The sequence below is a fragment of the Diceros bicornis genome, chromosome 34, assembly GCF_020826845.1.
Source record: "Diceros bicornis minor isolate mBicDic1 chromosome 34, mDicBic1.mat.cur, whole genome shotgun sequence".
NCBI lineage: Eukaryota > Metazoa > Chordata > Mammalia > Perissodactyla > Rhinocerotidae > Diceros > Diceros bicornis.
This window is the reverse complement of record NC_080773.1, coordinates 25808470-25822277: the sequence shown is the minus strand read 5'-3', so window position 1 is coordinate 25822277 and position 13808 is coordinate 25808470. Positions and strand designations below refer to the sequence as shown.

The window sequence follows — 13808 nt, the reverse complement described above, 5'->3', positions numbered from 1 at the left end:
CCCCCCCACTCCCGTCTCTGTCTCCTCCGCTCCCTCTGCCCCTCCGCCACTGTGTCCTCTCAGTGCCCTTTCAGGAGTCCCCCAAGTACGCGGCCCGGCGACGGGGACCCCCGGGCGCAGGGCTGACGGTGCCCCCCGCACTGCTGCGGGCCAACAGTGACACGAGCATGGCCCTGCCCGACTGGATGGTGTTCGCCGCCCCGGGGACCTCGTCCGCCGGGGCCCCCGGCCCTACCTCAGGGCCTCAGGGCCAGTCACAGCCCTCGGCCCCCCCAAAGCTCAGCAGTGGGACCCTCCGCAGTGCCAGCAGCCCCCGTGGCGCCCGGGCCCGCTCCCCGTCCCGTGGGAGGCACCCCGAGGAGGCCAAGAGGCAGCCCCGTGGACGGCCCAGGTAGGGGAGGGCTCAGCCCTGGTCCCGTAGACCCCAACCCACCCGAGTCCCCTCCTCAGAGCACAGCTCCACCCTAGGTCAGCCCAGCCATCCCTCTGGTCCCCCATCCATCCAAGTTCTTTGTCCCACCCTTGGGCCTCCACATCTCTCTCCCGACCCCTGAGGAAGGGAGGGCATCGTGAATCACAGTCTCACACCCACCCCCAAATGCGCCTGAGTTTAGCTGAGCACCTGTTCCATGCCAGGGGCCTGGGGGTACCCCCCCAAAATGTCAGTTCCAGCCCCTGAGGACAAACAGAAAGACAGGGTGAGGTGAGAGGAAGCTGACAGGGTGGGGGCAGGCGAGGGACTTGGGTGGGGTGTCCAAGCTTGGAGATGAGGCTGGAGGAGGGGAGGGTGGGAGGGGGAGCAGAGAGGTCACTCAGAGCAGAGGGAAGGATGGACAGGGGGAATCCTCCTGTCCAAAAGAGGCCAGGCTGGCTAGAGGAAGGCGAGAAGGCAGGCTGTGGCCGGCCAGCATGCCCTGAGGACGTGGGAGGGAGGAAGATGGTGGCGGGCTGGGAATGGCGGGCAGGGGAGTTGGACCCGACCCAGGAGAAAGCTGGGAGTCGCTGAAGGCTCGTGAGCTGAGGGATGACACAGTCGGAGCTCAGCTTCAGGAAGCTGAATCAGGCTGAGCGTGCAGGACCGTGGGAGGGGGCAGAGCCGGAAGCCAGGAGGCAAAGGAGGGGGCTGGGGGGGCAGCAGCGGGCAGACATAGGGAGCCCCCAGATGCCCTCTTCGCCCCACCAGGACATCAGAGCTGGGAAACATACTCAACCCCCCTCCCCCATCCTGATGCGCCATCTCCCCTCCTCCAAGGACCCCTGTTCTACCAGAGGTGCCCTCTCCCTCTGCTCTCCCCTGCCTCTCACACCCTCTGTATATGCAGCTCCAGTGGGACGCCCCGGGACGGGCCGGCCGGGGGCACCGGGGGCTCGGGGGGCCCTGGGGGCTCCCTGGGCAGCCGAGGGAGGCGCAGGAAGCTGTACTCAGCGGTACCCGGACGCTCCTTCATGGCCGTGAAGTCATACCAGGCCCAAGCCGAGGGGGAGATCTCTCTGAGCAAGGGCGAGAAGATCAAAGGTAACGGGCAAGGCCGGGGGGGCTGTGGGCGAGGGTCAGGCAGGTGAGCTAAACACACAGGGAGGGGACCATCAGTGACAATGTGCTCTGCCCCTTCTGCCTTCAAGCAGCATAAAGTGTAGCTGCGATGATGCTCAAGAGACAGTGTTGAGGGGAAATGAGCATTAGTGGGACTCTGACACCAGGCCGGGCACCATTGGCGCGCTCCCCCGCGTGGCCTCAGATGCCCTTCCAGGAGGGTGTCATGAGCCCATCACACAGTTGAAGGAGCAGAGCCTCACACAGGGGCAGCGACTTGCTCGAGGTCCCCAGTCCCAGCTCACGGTCTTTATGGAGCGTGAGGCCAAGGGCCTTGACCTCCCCTCCTGCCTCGGCCAGGTGTTCTCATCTGAGAAATGGGGTGGTGGTGCCTACTCGGATGAGATGGTGGGTGGGGAAAGCAGGGTCCGTGCCGAGGGCTCCCCAGACGGCAGCCGCTGTTACTGGGGTTCGCCTCTCTTCATTTTTCCCGTCTTCATCTGGAAAACGGTGCCAGTAGCCCCCGTGTGCAGACACCGCAGGGCTGTGGACGTGTGTTCTTGGAGAGAATGGTGCTTTGGAGACGGGAAGCCCGCCACCAGTGTTGTCGTTAATACAAGGTGGGGGAGCAACTCTCTCCCCACTCTAGGCTGCGGAGGAGTTGAGTGGTGTAGCCGAGTCGTGTAGGTTGAGAGCCAGGCTGTCCGGGTTCAAATCCTGTCTCCACCACTTCCTAACTGGGCGACCTCAGGCATGTGACTTGTCTGGGCCTCAGTTTCCTCATCTATAAAATGGGACCCTTGTGAGGATTAAAGGAATCAGCTCACAGGAAGCGCTTAGAACAGTGCTTCACACAGAATAAGCGCCAGCCATCATTATCGTGAGCGGCCCCCACGATGGGCACTTAGAGGAGAGAGACTCCGGCTTCCCGGGGCCTCCCACAGGAGACAGAGTCTGAGAGGGGCCTTGAAGGGAGTGAGGGATTGGAGCACCAGGAGGGTTGTGTAACCGCATCCGTCTTGTAGTCTGTCTCCCCATAGCCTGGGTTCCTGAAGGCATTGGTTTCTGGGTCACCAGGGCCAGTTTAACGACCCAGCACACAGAATGCACATCTGCTGAGTGGGTGAATGAATGAATGAACGACCAAATGCAGGAGCTAACTGTGGGGGCTGGGGGCAGTGTGCCTGGAAAAAGAGTATGTGTGTGTGTGTGTGTGTGTGCGTGCATGTGCGTGCATGGGGGTGGTGACGGGTCTGTGCTTTGGAGGGTGAGAAAGAAGAAAAGGAGGCTAAGGCCGGGGTGAGGGACCTTCCGTGCAGGCACAGGGACCCTGGGCTACGGGATCTTCCACGTGTCTTTCTGAACTTCAAGCCCAGTTTTCACATCCTTCTCTTTCATTAAAAGACACTTAATTGCCTCAAGGCACACCCACCTCCACGATGTCACTGTCGCCACAGCCCGGTGAGGTGGCAGGCTCCCTCTGCTCTCGGCATCAGAGCCCAGTGCCTTTGCGGGGCCTGCCACCCCCTCCCCTGCCCCCACCCCCCCCATCCTCATCTCCTGCCACTCTTTCCTTTGCCCACCGTGTTCCAGGGGCCTCGTCCTTCTCTCCACTCCTCACATGCCCCGAGCCTCTTTCTACACCAGGCTCTTTGCACATGCTGTTCCTTCTGCCTGGAAAACTTTCCTCCCTCTCTTTGCCTCCTCAGCTCCTCTGCTCCTTTAAGTCTCAGCCTATATGTCACGTCCTCCGGGACGCCTTCCTGGTCCCCCTTTGCCATCGACTTTATATACTCCCATCTGGCCTCTATCCAAACACCCTGTGCTTTTCCCTTTGAGTCATGACCTCAGTCTCCCATCCTGCGGTCACCTGTAGAGTTCCGCCTCTAACCGCCACCAGCCTGGAAGCTCCCTGAGGGCAGGAACCGCACTTGTTCTGTCCGACAGCTCTGCCCGCTGTCTAGCCTGGTGTCCGACTCAGTAAATATTTGTTCAGTGAATGAATGATTGATTCCAAGACCATTGGGCCAGGCACGGTAGAGCAGCCAAGAGCCCAGACCCCCGACACCCCCTCTCCTCCTCTTCCCTGACCTTGAGCGTCTCCTCGATGTGGTTCCCCCGAGTCCTCTCCGGGCAGCTGGTTTGAGCAGGGAAAAGCATCAGATGGCCCCGACTCGCATCCTAGCATGGCTTGAGTCATCTCAGAGAAAGGGACTTCTCTTCTTTAGTTTCAGCTTTTCATCTGTAAAAAGGGAAAACGGTTGTTACCTCTCGGGGTAGGTGTGAGGATGGAGCGAGGGAAGATGTGAAGGGCCGAGTGGGGACAGAGCCATGGAACATGCTGGAGAGATGGCTGACTGTGTGTTTGTTGCTGCTGCTGTGGCCCTCCTCAGAAGCAGCAGCAACAAACAGAGGGAGCAAGACATTAGTGACTAAAGGCATTCGCTCTGGAAACAGACAGAGCTGTGTTCAAATCCAGCCTCTGTCAGCTACAAGTCGCATAACCTTGAGTAAATGACCTCAGCTCTCAGAGCCTGTTTCCCCACCAGTAAAATGGGGACAATAAAAGCGCCCCCTCTAAGGGTTCTGGCCCGCAGTGAGAGCTGGACAAACTTAGCTGTCCCTGCCGTGCATCGCTGTCCTTCAGCGGCTACGCAGCTGACTGGGCACATGCAGGCCGTCAGTAAATGAGTGCTGGATGGCTAAGGGGTGGGGAGGCAGGAACGGGCCTCCAGACGAGCGATTCTGATCTCTTCTCCCTTCTAGAGCCAGGAGAGCCAAGAAAGGCAGAGGGAGGGGTCTGGGAGCAAATGACAAAAGGTTAAGCGGCAAGGAGACCGTGGGAGGCGGCAGGGGCGGTAATGGGGTGTAGAACTTGACCCAGGAGCCTAGGAGGGTTTAGGGCAATTACAGAACAACTGAAAGGTGACTGGTCACCAGGGGAGATGAGGACCAGTTGTGGACCGGGCCCTAAACTGTGTGGCCCATGTCATGGGACACAGCCCTTTTCCCCAGCGCCTCTTGATGTCCCCATTGGATCCAGAAAGCTAGAAGGCAGGAGTGACAGGATGTATTCTCCTGCCACACCCTCGCCCCTTCTGTGGACATTTATGAAGGATGCCCTTGGGTCAGGCCCTGTGCTCGGGGCAGGGAGCTGTAGAAGGACCGTGCATCGAGTGTGTTGCGGGCGGGAGGAGGGGGCACAGCATGGAAACATAGAAATTCTCTGTCCCTGCTCCCCACCCAGTGCTTAGCATCGGGGAAGGCGGCTTCTGGGAAGGCCAGGTCAAAGGTCGCATCGGCTGGTTTCCTTCTGACTGTCTGGAAGAGGTGGCAAACCGTTCCCAGGAGGCAAAGCAAGGTAATGAGGACTTCCCAGTTGTCCCCGATTTACCCTGGGGTTCTCATGTCCCTTCCTTTCCCCCTCCCAAGGTGGGTGGGGTGCTGGGAGGTAGGTGGGAAGCCTGGGACCAGGAGCCCTGGGGGTGGGCTCTTGGTTTCCAGAATGAAGGTCCAAGTGGTCCCTTGTCCCCCCACAGAAAGCCGCAGTGACAAGGCAAAGAGACTCTTCCGGCATTATACCGTGGGCTCCTATGACAGCTTTGATACCCCAAGGTAAATGTCCTTACATCCTCGGGCACCCCCCACCCCAACCTCCTTAAATATTTCCACCACCTCTATGCCCATTTCTCGTCTGTTCCCTCTGAAGTTTGATCCAGGGGTTGGGAAAGGCAGAGTTAGCTCCAAACCACACAGCCCAATCCCAAACTAGCCCTGGGAGCCATTGAGATGGCCTGGCTTTGGGGCAGCCTGAGACCCAGGGGGTGGATGGGGCAGGGTGGGGGTGCCTGGGGGTCCGGGCTGTGTGTATGGCTGGCTGGAGGCTCTTGTCTCCTTCATGTGCCCCATCTCTGTGCAGTCATGTGCAAGGGAAGTGTGTGCATCCTGTGCCTGGGCATGGGGGGGGTGGGCATAGCCAGGCCGGCAGGGTGGGGGTGGGGAGAGGGGTGCACTGACACCTTTCCCCTCCCTGGCTGCTGACTCACTTGCTTCGGAAGCTTGATGGATGGGATTGGCCCAGGGAGGTGAGAGGGGAGGGGAAGGGAGGGGTCAGGAATGGGAAGGAAGGGGGTGCCTGGGGGTGTATGGATGTGCGCGTGTGCACAACCAGCGCTGAAGTTTCCCCGTGCGTGAACATCTTACGCAGGCGAGCGTGCTTGTACAGATCTCCCTGTGTGCTCTTGCCCGTGTGTCTCTGTCGGTGTGCATGACACGTGTCTGTGTGCATGTGTGGCTGGAGGCCCCTAGATGGATAGCCCTGTGCATACGCCCGTGATGGCGAGAGGGTCTGTCCTGCTCTGCAGAGACGGGTGCATTTGTGGCCGATCGTGCAGCTGGCTCTGCCCATCTATGTTTCCGTGAATGTGTGTCTGAGAATGAGGGCAAGGGATCCAGAGATGTCAGTGTGTACCACGTAGGGACAGGCGGCTCTCTGCGCACGTCTGTCCCTCTCTGTGCATGTCACTGTGCGTGCCCATTCGCACATAAAATTGTGTGCGTGCCTTTGCATCCGTCTGATTGATCTGGAATTCAGGACCTGGGGTGTCAGGGGAGGGGAGGGCAGAAGAGGGGATGACTCCAGGGCTTGGGCTTCCAGAAGGGCAAGGCTGTGGGGGAGGGATGGCCATAACCGGGCATCTGAAAGATGACCCCCTCCCCTGACGCTCCCCCCATCCAGGGAAGGGTCTCCTTGTTCGTAGCATCCTTCCATTAAATGTGTCCAAATCTATGTGTCTGTGTTCTGGCCAGTGGAGATGGAGTGGGGGTGGGGGTGGGGGTGGGGGGAGAAATGACAATGTGGGGAGGAGGGTGGGACTGGGGTGCCCCCCCTGCACCCCGAGTGTCCGAGGCGCTTGACCACTGTGCGTGTTCACCTGGCACGTCTCCGGCTCTGGGTAGCGGGTGAGTATCGAGGTCCCCCCCACCCCGAATCTCCCCACCAGCCTTGGCTTCTTGTCTCTTGTCACTGTCTCTCTGTGTCTCTCCTTGGCTTTGGTCTGGGGGTGACTTGCTCTACCAGCTGGATGGGGGTGGTCCCTCTCGCCCTCAGCTTCTTCCTTCTCCCTCTGTCCTATCAAGCGCATCTCCTCCCCTTCCCCTCTCCACTCCTTGTATCTGCTGCCATGTGCTGCTCTGTGAGTGGTGTCTCCTCTCCTCCTCCTGCCTCCCCCCTGCTCTCCTTGAGCCTGTCTGCGGTGGCCTGCCTCGTGCACCCTGCATCCCGCTGGAGCTGTGCGGTCCCCTCCTGGCCTGTGCCGCCCTCTCTCCCCTCTCCCTGGGGTTCTGTGGCTCTCCTGTGAGCTGTGGCGTGTCTATGTCCCTCTGCCTCGGCTTCTTTGCGGGGAGGGGTGTCTCTCACTGCTCTGGGGCCCAGCCTGAACGTCTGGCCTTCCCTTCCAGACTGCGTTGGGGTGCGTTGTGTGTCGGTTTGCAGTGGGGGGCTGCGCGTCCCCTCCTGGGGCCTCTCTCACCGTGGTGTCCCTGCCCGGGAAGTGGGGCTCAGTCGGTCCGCGCGCGTCCCTGCACGCGGTGGCGAGGCATCTTGTGCGATGGTGTGCGTCCCGCTCCCCGCTCTCCCTCGCTCTGCACCTGCGCGGGAGGGCTCTGGAAGGGGGGAGGGGGGCTAAGGGGGGGGCCAGACCGGAAGTGCCTCCCCTTCTCCTCCCCCCTCCGCGCCTCGCCCCTCCCCCCTCTCCCGCCAAGGGGGGCCCGCGTTCCCCTCCCGGCCCCCTCCCCCCCGCCCGGCGCAGGACGCCAAGGGTTAAGCCTCCCGCCCGCCGCCGCCTCCGGAGCTGTCCGCGGTGCTGAAGCCGGCGCCGTCCGCGGCCCTCGCGCTCCCGCCGCGGCCCGACCCCGCGCCCCGCGCCCCCGCGCCCCCCGGCATGTGAGCCCCCGGCCCTGCCCTCCCTCCCGCGGGAGGGTGCGCGCCCCCTCCCCCTCCCCCCTCCCGGCGCGGGTCAGCATGAGGCGGGGCCTGGGGGCCCGGACACGGGGGTTCGGCCGAGCGGGGACGGGGACGGGGACGCGGCGGCGGCGGCGGCGGCGGGGGCGGCCGGCACCGGGACCGGGGCCGGGGCCGGGGCCGTGGCGGCGATGGCTTTGTCTGCGGTCGGCGGCGGCGGCGGGGGTCTCGGGGCCGGCCCCGGGGGGGGCTCCCTGCCGCAGCCGCCCCCCGCGCTCTCCTCCAGCTGGCCGGCCCTGGGGCCCCGGCGGCGCAGCGTCTGGTACATCTACAGGTAACGGAGCGCGCCGCCCCTCTCCTCCGCGGCCCGGCCGGGAGGCCCCGGCCCGCTGTGACGACCCTCCCCCGCCGCTGACCCCCCACCCCAGGGACTCCTCCCCCTCCCCCAAGCCGCCCCCCTCCGCCCCCCTCCCCTAACCTCTCTGCGCTAAACCCTTTGGGACCCCTCTTCTCAACCCTTCTCCTCTCATCCCCCTCCCTGGGCCTCTGTCCCTGAGCCCCCCCCACAGCGCACACACGCACTCCTCAGGCCCTTCCAGGCCCCCCTCAGCTCTTCCTCCGAGACTTTCCCCCAGTCAGGCCCTCCAAACGGCCCCCAGTGGCCCTTCCTGCCGCCCTTAGCGCCCCCCACCACGTGGAGCCCTCCTGGTGGGGACTACAGTGGCTTCCCCTCAGGCGCAGACACCCCAGGCCCCTGTTCCTCTGATCCCGTATCCCCACACCCCTCCGCGAGTTGGGGAGTGCCCCCATTCATACCCCTCTCTCCCATTCACAGTCATCCCCCCCTCCATCACACACACATCCCGCCCCCGGCCTCCCCTCCCCTCCTCTTTTTCCGCTGCGTGTCACTGTTCGACTGTGTGTGTGTCAGTGTGGCTGTGTGGATGTGCGTGCGTGTGTGTGTGACTGCCTGCAGCCGAGTGCGTGTGTGTGTGTGTGTGTGTGTGTGTGAGACAGAAAGGAGAGAGAGATGGTGGGCTCTCAGCCCACCCCCCAGCTGTGTCCATCTGTGTGTCCCTGTTTGACGGCGTCTGTCTCTGTGTGTGACTTGGAGCAACAGAGAGGCTGTCTGGGGACTGTGTGTGTGTGTGTTTGTGTGTGTGTGTGTGCGTGTGATGGAGTGGGTCTGTCCCAGAGACTGCGGCTGTGTTTCCCAACACCCACACTCCCATGCCAGGCCTGTCCCCTCCCCCACAGACCCCCTTCACCAGTCCCCTGTGTGTGTCTCTGTCCCCATGTGCCCCTCTCCCTGCCCCCGGGGGGTCTGTGCCTGTCTGGGGCACGTGTGCTGAGCTACGGTGGAGCTTCTGCATGGGGAGCTGCATCTGCTTGTGTGTGCCACTTCTCAGCATGGGAGGGGGCCGGTTTCCCTGCATGGGGGCCTCTGTGCAGTCCGTGGAGAGGCCCACGGAGATCGGTACACGGGGAGGGGCTGAGTCCCGGAGGGGGCGCCATGTACTGTAGCAGGCCCTGGGCTGTGGGATCCTGGGTGTGTGAGAGGGACCTTTGGGGTGGGGGTGGGGGGAGTGGACGCTGCTGCAGTCTCTGTGTGTGGGATCCGGTGAACAAGAGCTGGCCGCTGAGCTCCCGAGGCCGCTCAGGGTCGCCGAGGGATGGCCTGGGGGAGAGCATTGTGCGTGCACCTGCAGGGCAGCTAGTCAGCAATACGGAGCGTGAATGGGGTGCCGCGTGGGTAGCGGATACCGGGGCAGGGGGTGGGGTTAGACGGTCTGGGAGGAGGGTGGCCGGATGAGAATGGAACAAGGGAGAGTGGGGGACACTGAAGTAGGGGGAAATGGAGCACAGAGGGTGCGTGGAGTGTGCGGAGCAATGGGGTAAGGAGGGAATGCAGGAAACGGGAGAGGATTTGCGGGTGGGGATTCAGGCTGCACAGAGAGAACAGGAGAGGGTGCAGGGAATGTAAATGAAATGCAGCTGCAAGTAAAAGAAGGCAGGAGGGTGTGTGATGGAGTGAGTGGAGGATGCAAAGTAGGAAGAGGCTTCCACGGGTGAACATGGAGGGGACCGGGGAGTCTGAAGGGAACCTAGTGTGCTGTAGGGGATGCAGTGGGGTTACAGAGGTGCACAAGGATGTGCGAGGGATGAGGCCAAGGGACGGGGGAGAAGTCACGGAAGTCTGAGGAGGGCACTTTGCGAAAGGGGATGAGGGCCCTGCAAGCAAAGTGGGAGGTGGAAGGACAGCCCCATGGGGTGCGATGAGAGCTTGCAGATGGACAGAGGGCTGGAGGGGGTGGGTTAGGGCGATGTGGAGCTTTCAGATGAGCAGGGAGCAAGGTGCAGGGAGGGCAGGGGCACCCACAGGGGCGGGGGAGAGGGAGTATAGAGTTGTAAGAAGCTGTGGGGGCAAGAGGACAGTTGGGAAGTTTGAGGAGAATGTGGTGGGCTGAGGGAGGCTCCACATCTAGCCAGGGGACAGTCACAGGAGTGGGGAGAGACAGGAGCATGTCCAGGATGGGGATGCTCGAGAGGGAGGGACTGAGGAGGTGCTGCGATGATCGGGGGGTGTTTGGAAGTTATTGGGGTGTATGGGTTACCTGTGGGGATTCAAATCTTGGCTTTGACACTTTTCTAGCTGGTGTGATCTTGAGCAAGTTATTTCTCCATGCCTCAGTTTCCTCATCTATAAAATGGGAACAATAACAGTCCACCGCTCCCAGGGGTGTTGTGAAGACTAAATGAATAAATAAATGTAGAGTGCTTGCAAGGCATCTGGCATCCAGCAATGGTTCGATAAATGTTCCTCGCCGTTGTTAGGCTGTTGGTGTAGCCTGGGGTAAATTTCAGGCACTGAAGGGGCGTGCTCATGGTGAACTGGGGGCAGGTGTGTACGTGCTCAAGGTATTTCAGTGCTGTGGAGTGAGTGGAGAAGATTACTACTGTTTTTACCCAGGTATTTTCTTGGGTATTGTTTAAGAATATTACTGTGTCACCTTAGGCAAGTTGCTTGACCTTTCTGTGCCTCGTTCCTCACCTGTAAAGTAGAAATAGTACTCAGATCTACTTCAGAGGCTGGCTGTGAGAGACAGTTGAGTTATTTCCCTCTGAAGGGTTTCAAAGTGCTGCCTCTTGGCATATTATAGATCTCGACGTTTTATTGAATTATATTGGGGGGCGGGGTATTTGGAGGAGGCTTGTGTATGGAGTGAGAGGATAAGGTGGGGGTAAAAGAGATTCCAGGGGCATGGGAAAGATGGGGAAAGGTAGGAGTTTGTGGGATGAATGGAGGAACGGGAGATGCTGCAGAGCAGGAACAGAGGGGAGCTGGAGGGCACTGCTGGCCGCGGGGCCCTGGAGATATGGAAGGGAATGGGGGCAGCAAGGGCGTGAATGCTCGGAGGAGGGTGTCAGGGTATGTGATGGGAACAAAGGGGGGGACAAGGGTGTCACAGAGTACATGGTCAAGAACAGGCAGCTCTGACCTCTGAACCCATTTCTGTTGGTCTGTCCACTCACTGTTCAAGCCTCTCGACCTCCTTCCTTGCCCTCCCCCCCACCCCGTCCAATCCCGTCCCTCCTTCTCCTCCCGCACCCCCTCTGCCGAGGTGGCAATCCCAGGGTTGCATGTAAGATCAGGAGGACATGGTGGGCCTGGTGTGGCGTGTTTACTGGACCAGGGTGACCTCTGAGCAGGGGCGGTTGCCGGGGTGTGTCTGCGTGCACACGCATGCTGTGGAGCGCACCGACTCGCTGGGAGGGGATGGGGGCGAGGCTGGCGTGCACGCGCATGTGCAGAATGCCGTGGCTGTGGTGCAAATGTACAGCTTTGACAGTGGAAGTCATGGGGGTCATGGGAGTATACGGGGTGCCCCTGGGGTGGGGGGTGGTACTGAAATCCAGTGGGAGCACATTAGGTATTATTGGCGTGTGCTGGGATGTGCTCAGGGGGCGTGTTATGGGAATAGACCGAGATCAGAGTGAGGAGGAGTTATTATTGGAGCATACTGGAATGTGGGGGGGGTGTCACTGAAATATACTGGAGTATTCATGGAGGGCTGTTGTGCCGAATCTGTGGGGGTAGGTAATTGGAGTGCGCGGGAGCAGGCTTGGCTATTATTGGAGTGTGTTGGGGCCGGCAGATATTATTGGGATGTGCTGAGGGGGTCTGCGTGTGCTCCGGACGGGTTTCGGATGCTGGGGGCGTAGCAGGATGCATTCTGGGTGGCTCCAGGGGCTTCTCGGGTATTCTGAGGGGAGTGGGTTTGGAGCCAGGGTGTTGGGCGTTCCTGTTGTAAACTGGAACGGAATGGATGTGTGATCCTGAGGCACACAGTGGTGACGTCAAGGGCTTGGAGCTGTGTCGAGATACACAGAATGCGTTTGAGTTTAACTGAACTTTTTACTGGGCATGTAAGCATCACCTAAATGTGTTGGCAGGCTCTGGTGACCTTACTGGGGACCATCCACACATTCACGGCTAGTTTGCATTTTACTAGAATCTACGACTGCACGAAACATTTGAGATATACCGGGGAACGCATAAGTCAGTGCTGTCCGCTAGAATTTTCTGTGGCTGTGGAAATGTTCTGTCCCTGTGCTGTCCGGCATGGTAGCCACTAGCCGCGTGTGGCTACTGGGCACTTTGAAATGTGGCTAGTGGGATGGAGGAATAGGATTTTTCAGTTTAATTTTTAATTAATTGGCATATAAATAGCCACAGCCAGCTAGCGGCCACTATTTTGGACAGTGCCGAGTTAGCAACGTTACAAGATGCTCGGGGGCCTGGGGAGCGGTTACTGTAGTATACATAGAGTCGAGGAGTTGGAGAGGTGTCCTGGAGACACATGTATGGTCTCCACTGAATAAGCTGACCAGAGACAGTGAAGAGATCCTATTGAGCACAAACTGTGTGCCCAGAACAGTGCTGAGTGGTACACATACTGAACTCCCAGAGCGCCCCCGTCGGGTAGGGCCTGTTATGGTCCCTCATCATAGATGAGAAAACCGAGCCCCAAAAGGTTCAAGTCGTGGGCTCAAGGTCACAGACAGGAAGTGGCTAGCAGAGACTGAAGCCCGGCTGTCTGGGGAGCTGGCGGCTTATCTCGCCATCCCTCGCACCGTGCCTGGTGCACAGTGGGCTTGGTGGCGGCTTGCTGAATGGATGGGTGGATGGATGCGCGGACGGGTGAATGAGGAAAGAGTGAGTGGGAGACCAGGCACTCTGGGCTCTGAGGGGGAGGCCTGTCAGGGCTGCTGCAAGCATACGCACAGAGTGGGGGAGGAAGATCCTAGGGGGTGGCATGAATGGTTCTGGAGCAGGGGCCTGGGGCACCGGGTTGCCGGGTGGGGCACGGGCTCCGCGTCTCATGATCCCTTCTCCACCCGCCCCCGCCCCCCGCCCCTCCCACCCTCCCCGCCAGCGATTACATCATTAAGGAGAAGACAGTCTTGCTGCAGAAGAAAGACAGTGAGGGGTTCGGGTTCGTGCTCCGGGGGGCCAAGGGTGAGTGCCGGCCGGGGAGGGGATGGGAGAAGGGCTCTCTGACCCAGGGGGAGGGACCCCAGCCCACCCACCACCCCACCCCGGGGGTGCTGGTCCCTCAGCTCCCGTGAGGCCTCCTGACTTGGGTCTGAGCCCCATCCCCTGCTCGGCCTCTCCACCCCCTCCCCTCCGACCCCGCCGGCTCCTCCTCATCTGCAGCGCAGACCCCCATCGAGGAGTTCACCCCCACCCCAGCCTTCCCGGCGTTGCAGTACCTGGAGTCGGTGGACGAGGGTGGTGTGGCGTGGCGAGCAGGACTGCGAATGGGAGACTTCCTCATCGAGGTGAGTCCTGGCCCCCAGCCCCGGGTTCACCTTCCACAGACGCCCCTGTCTCCCCTGGGACCCTGGCAACAAATCCCCAGGCCGCTCGTGATCCACACCAGGATCTGGCTGCCCAAGTCCAGATTCTCCTTGGGCACCAGGCTTCTCAGCCCCCAGCCTACCCCCAAGCCAGCCTCTGCTTTCTTCAGCAGTCTCAAAAGATGATAGAGGTGTCCCCCAGCATGCACACACACATACACACAGTGCTGGAGAACAAGGAGGGAGAGAGAGGTGAATAGGGTGGCCTCAGCCCCTTCCCCATCCCTGGGGCCAGGAGAGTTATAGGAATGGTGAGGTCCTTGCAAGAGGAGGGGGTGGTAGGGAGGGTCAGAGGGAGAGAAGAGTGACCAACAGTGCCACAGACGGGGCAATGCAGGGGGCCCCTTCACTGGGGACTCTGAAGCTGAAAGCACCCTCCCCTCACCTGCT

At 60.9% G+C, this 13808-nt stretch overlaps 1 protein-coding gene and 1 long non-coding RNA gene across 7 annotated transcripts in view; one reads left to right on the top strand and one right to left on the bottom strand.

The window, feature by feature from the left end:
• The window catches only part of SHANK1 (SH3 and multiple ankyrin repeat domains 1), a 46340-nt gene that overhangs the window by 12860 nt on the left and 19672 nt on the right, over positions 1-13808 (top strand). For all 6 annotated transcript variants that reach the window (XR_009216728.1, XM_058529940.1, XM_058529942.1 and 3 more), the window contains 6 exons: positions 64-391; positions 1323-1516; positions 4782-4895; positions 5074-5149; positions 12935-13017; positions 13216-13340. Coding sequence is in view for 5 of the 6 variants with exons in the window: in XM_058529940.1 (XP_058385923.1) it covers positions 64-391; positions 1323-1516; positions 4782-4895; positions 5074-5149; positions 12935-13017; positions 13216-13340 (920 nt within the window). In the remaining variant the exon portion in view is untranslated. The remainder of the gene's footprint in view (positions 1-63; positions 392-1322; positions 1517-4781; positions 4896-5073; positions 5150-12934; positions 13018-13215; positions 13341-13808) is intronic.
• LOC131397205 (uncharacterized) lies at positions 2235-7130 on the bottom strand. Its single transcript, XR_009216729.1, has 3 exons — positions 7066-7130; positions 3626-3776; positions 2235-2318 (listed from the first exon to the last, which is right to left on the bottom strand). It is a non-coding gene; the product is annotated as an uncharacterized LOC131397205 (long non-coding RNA).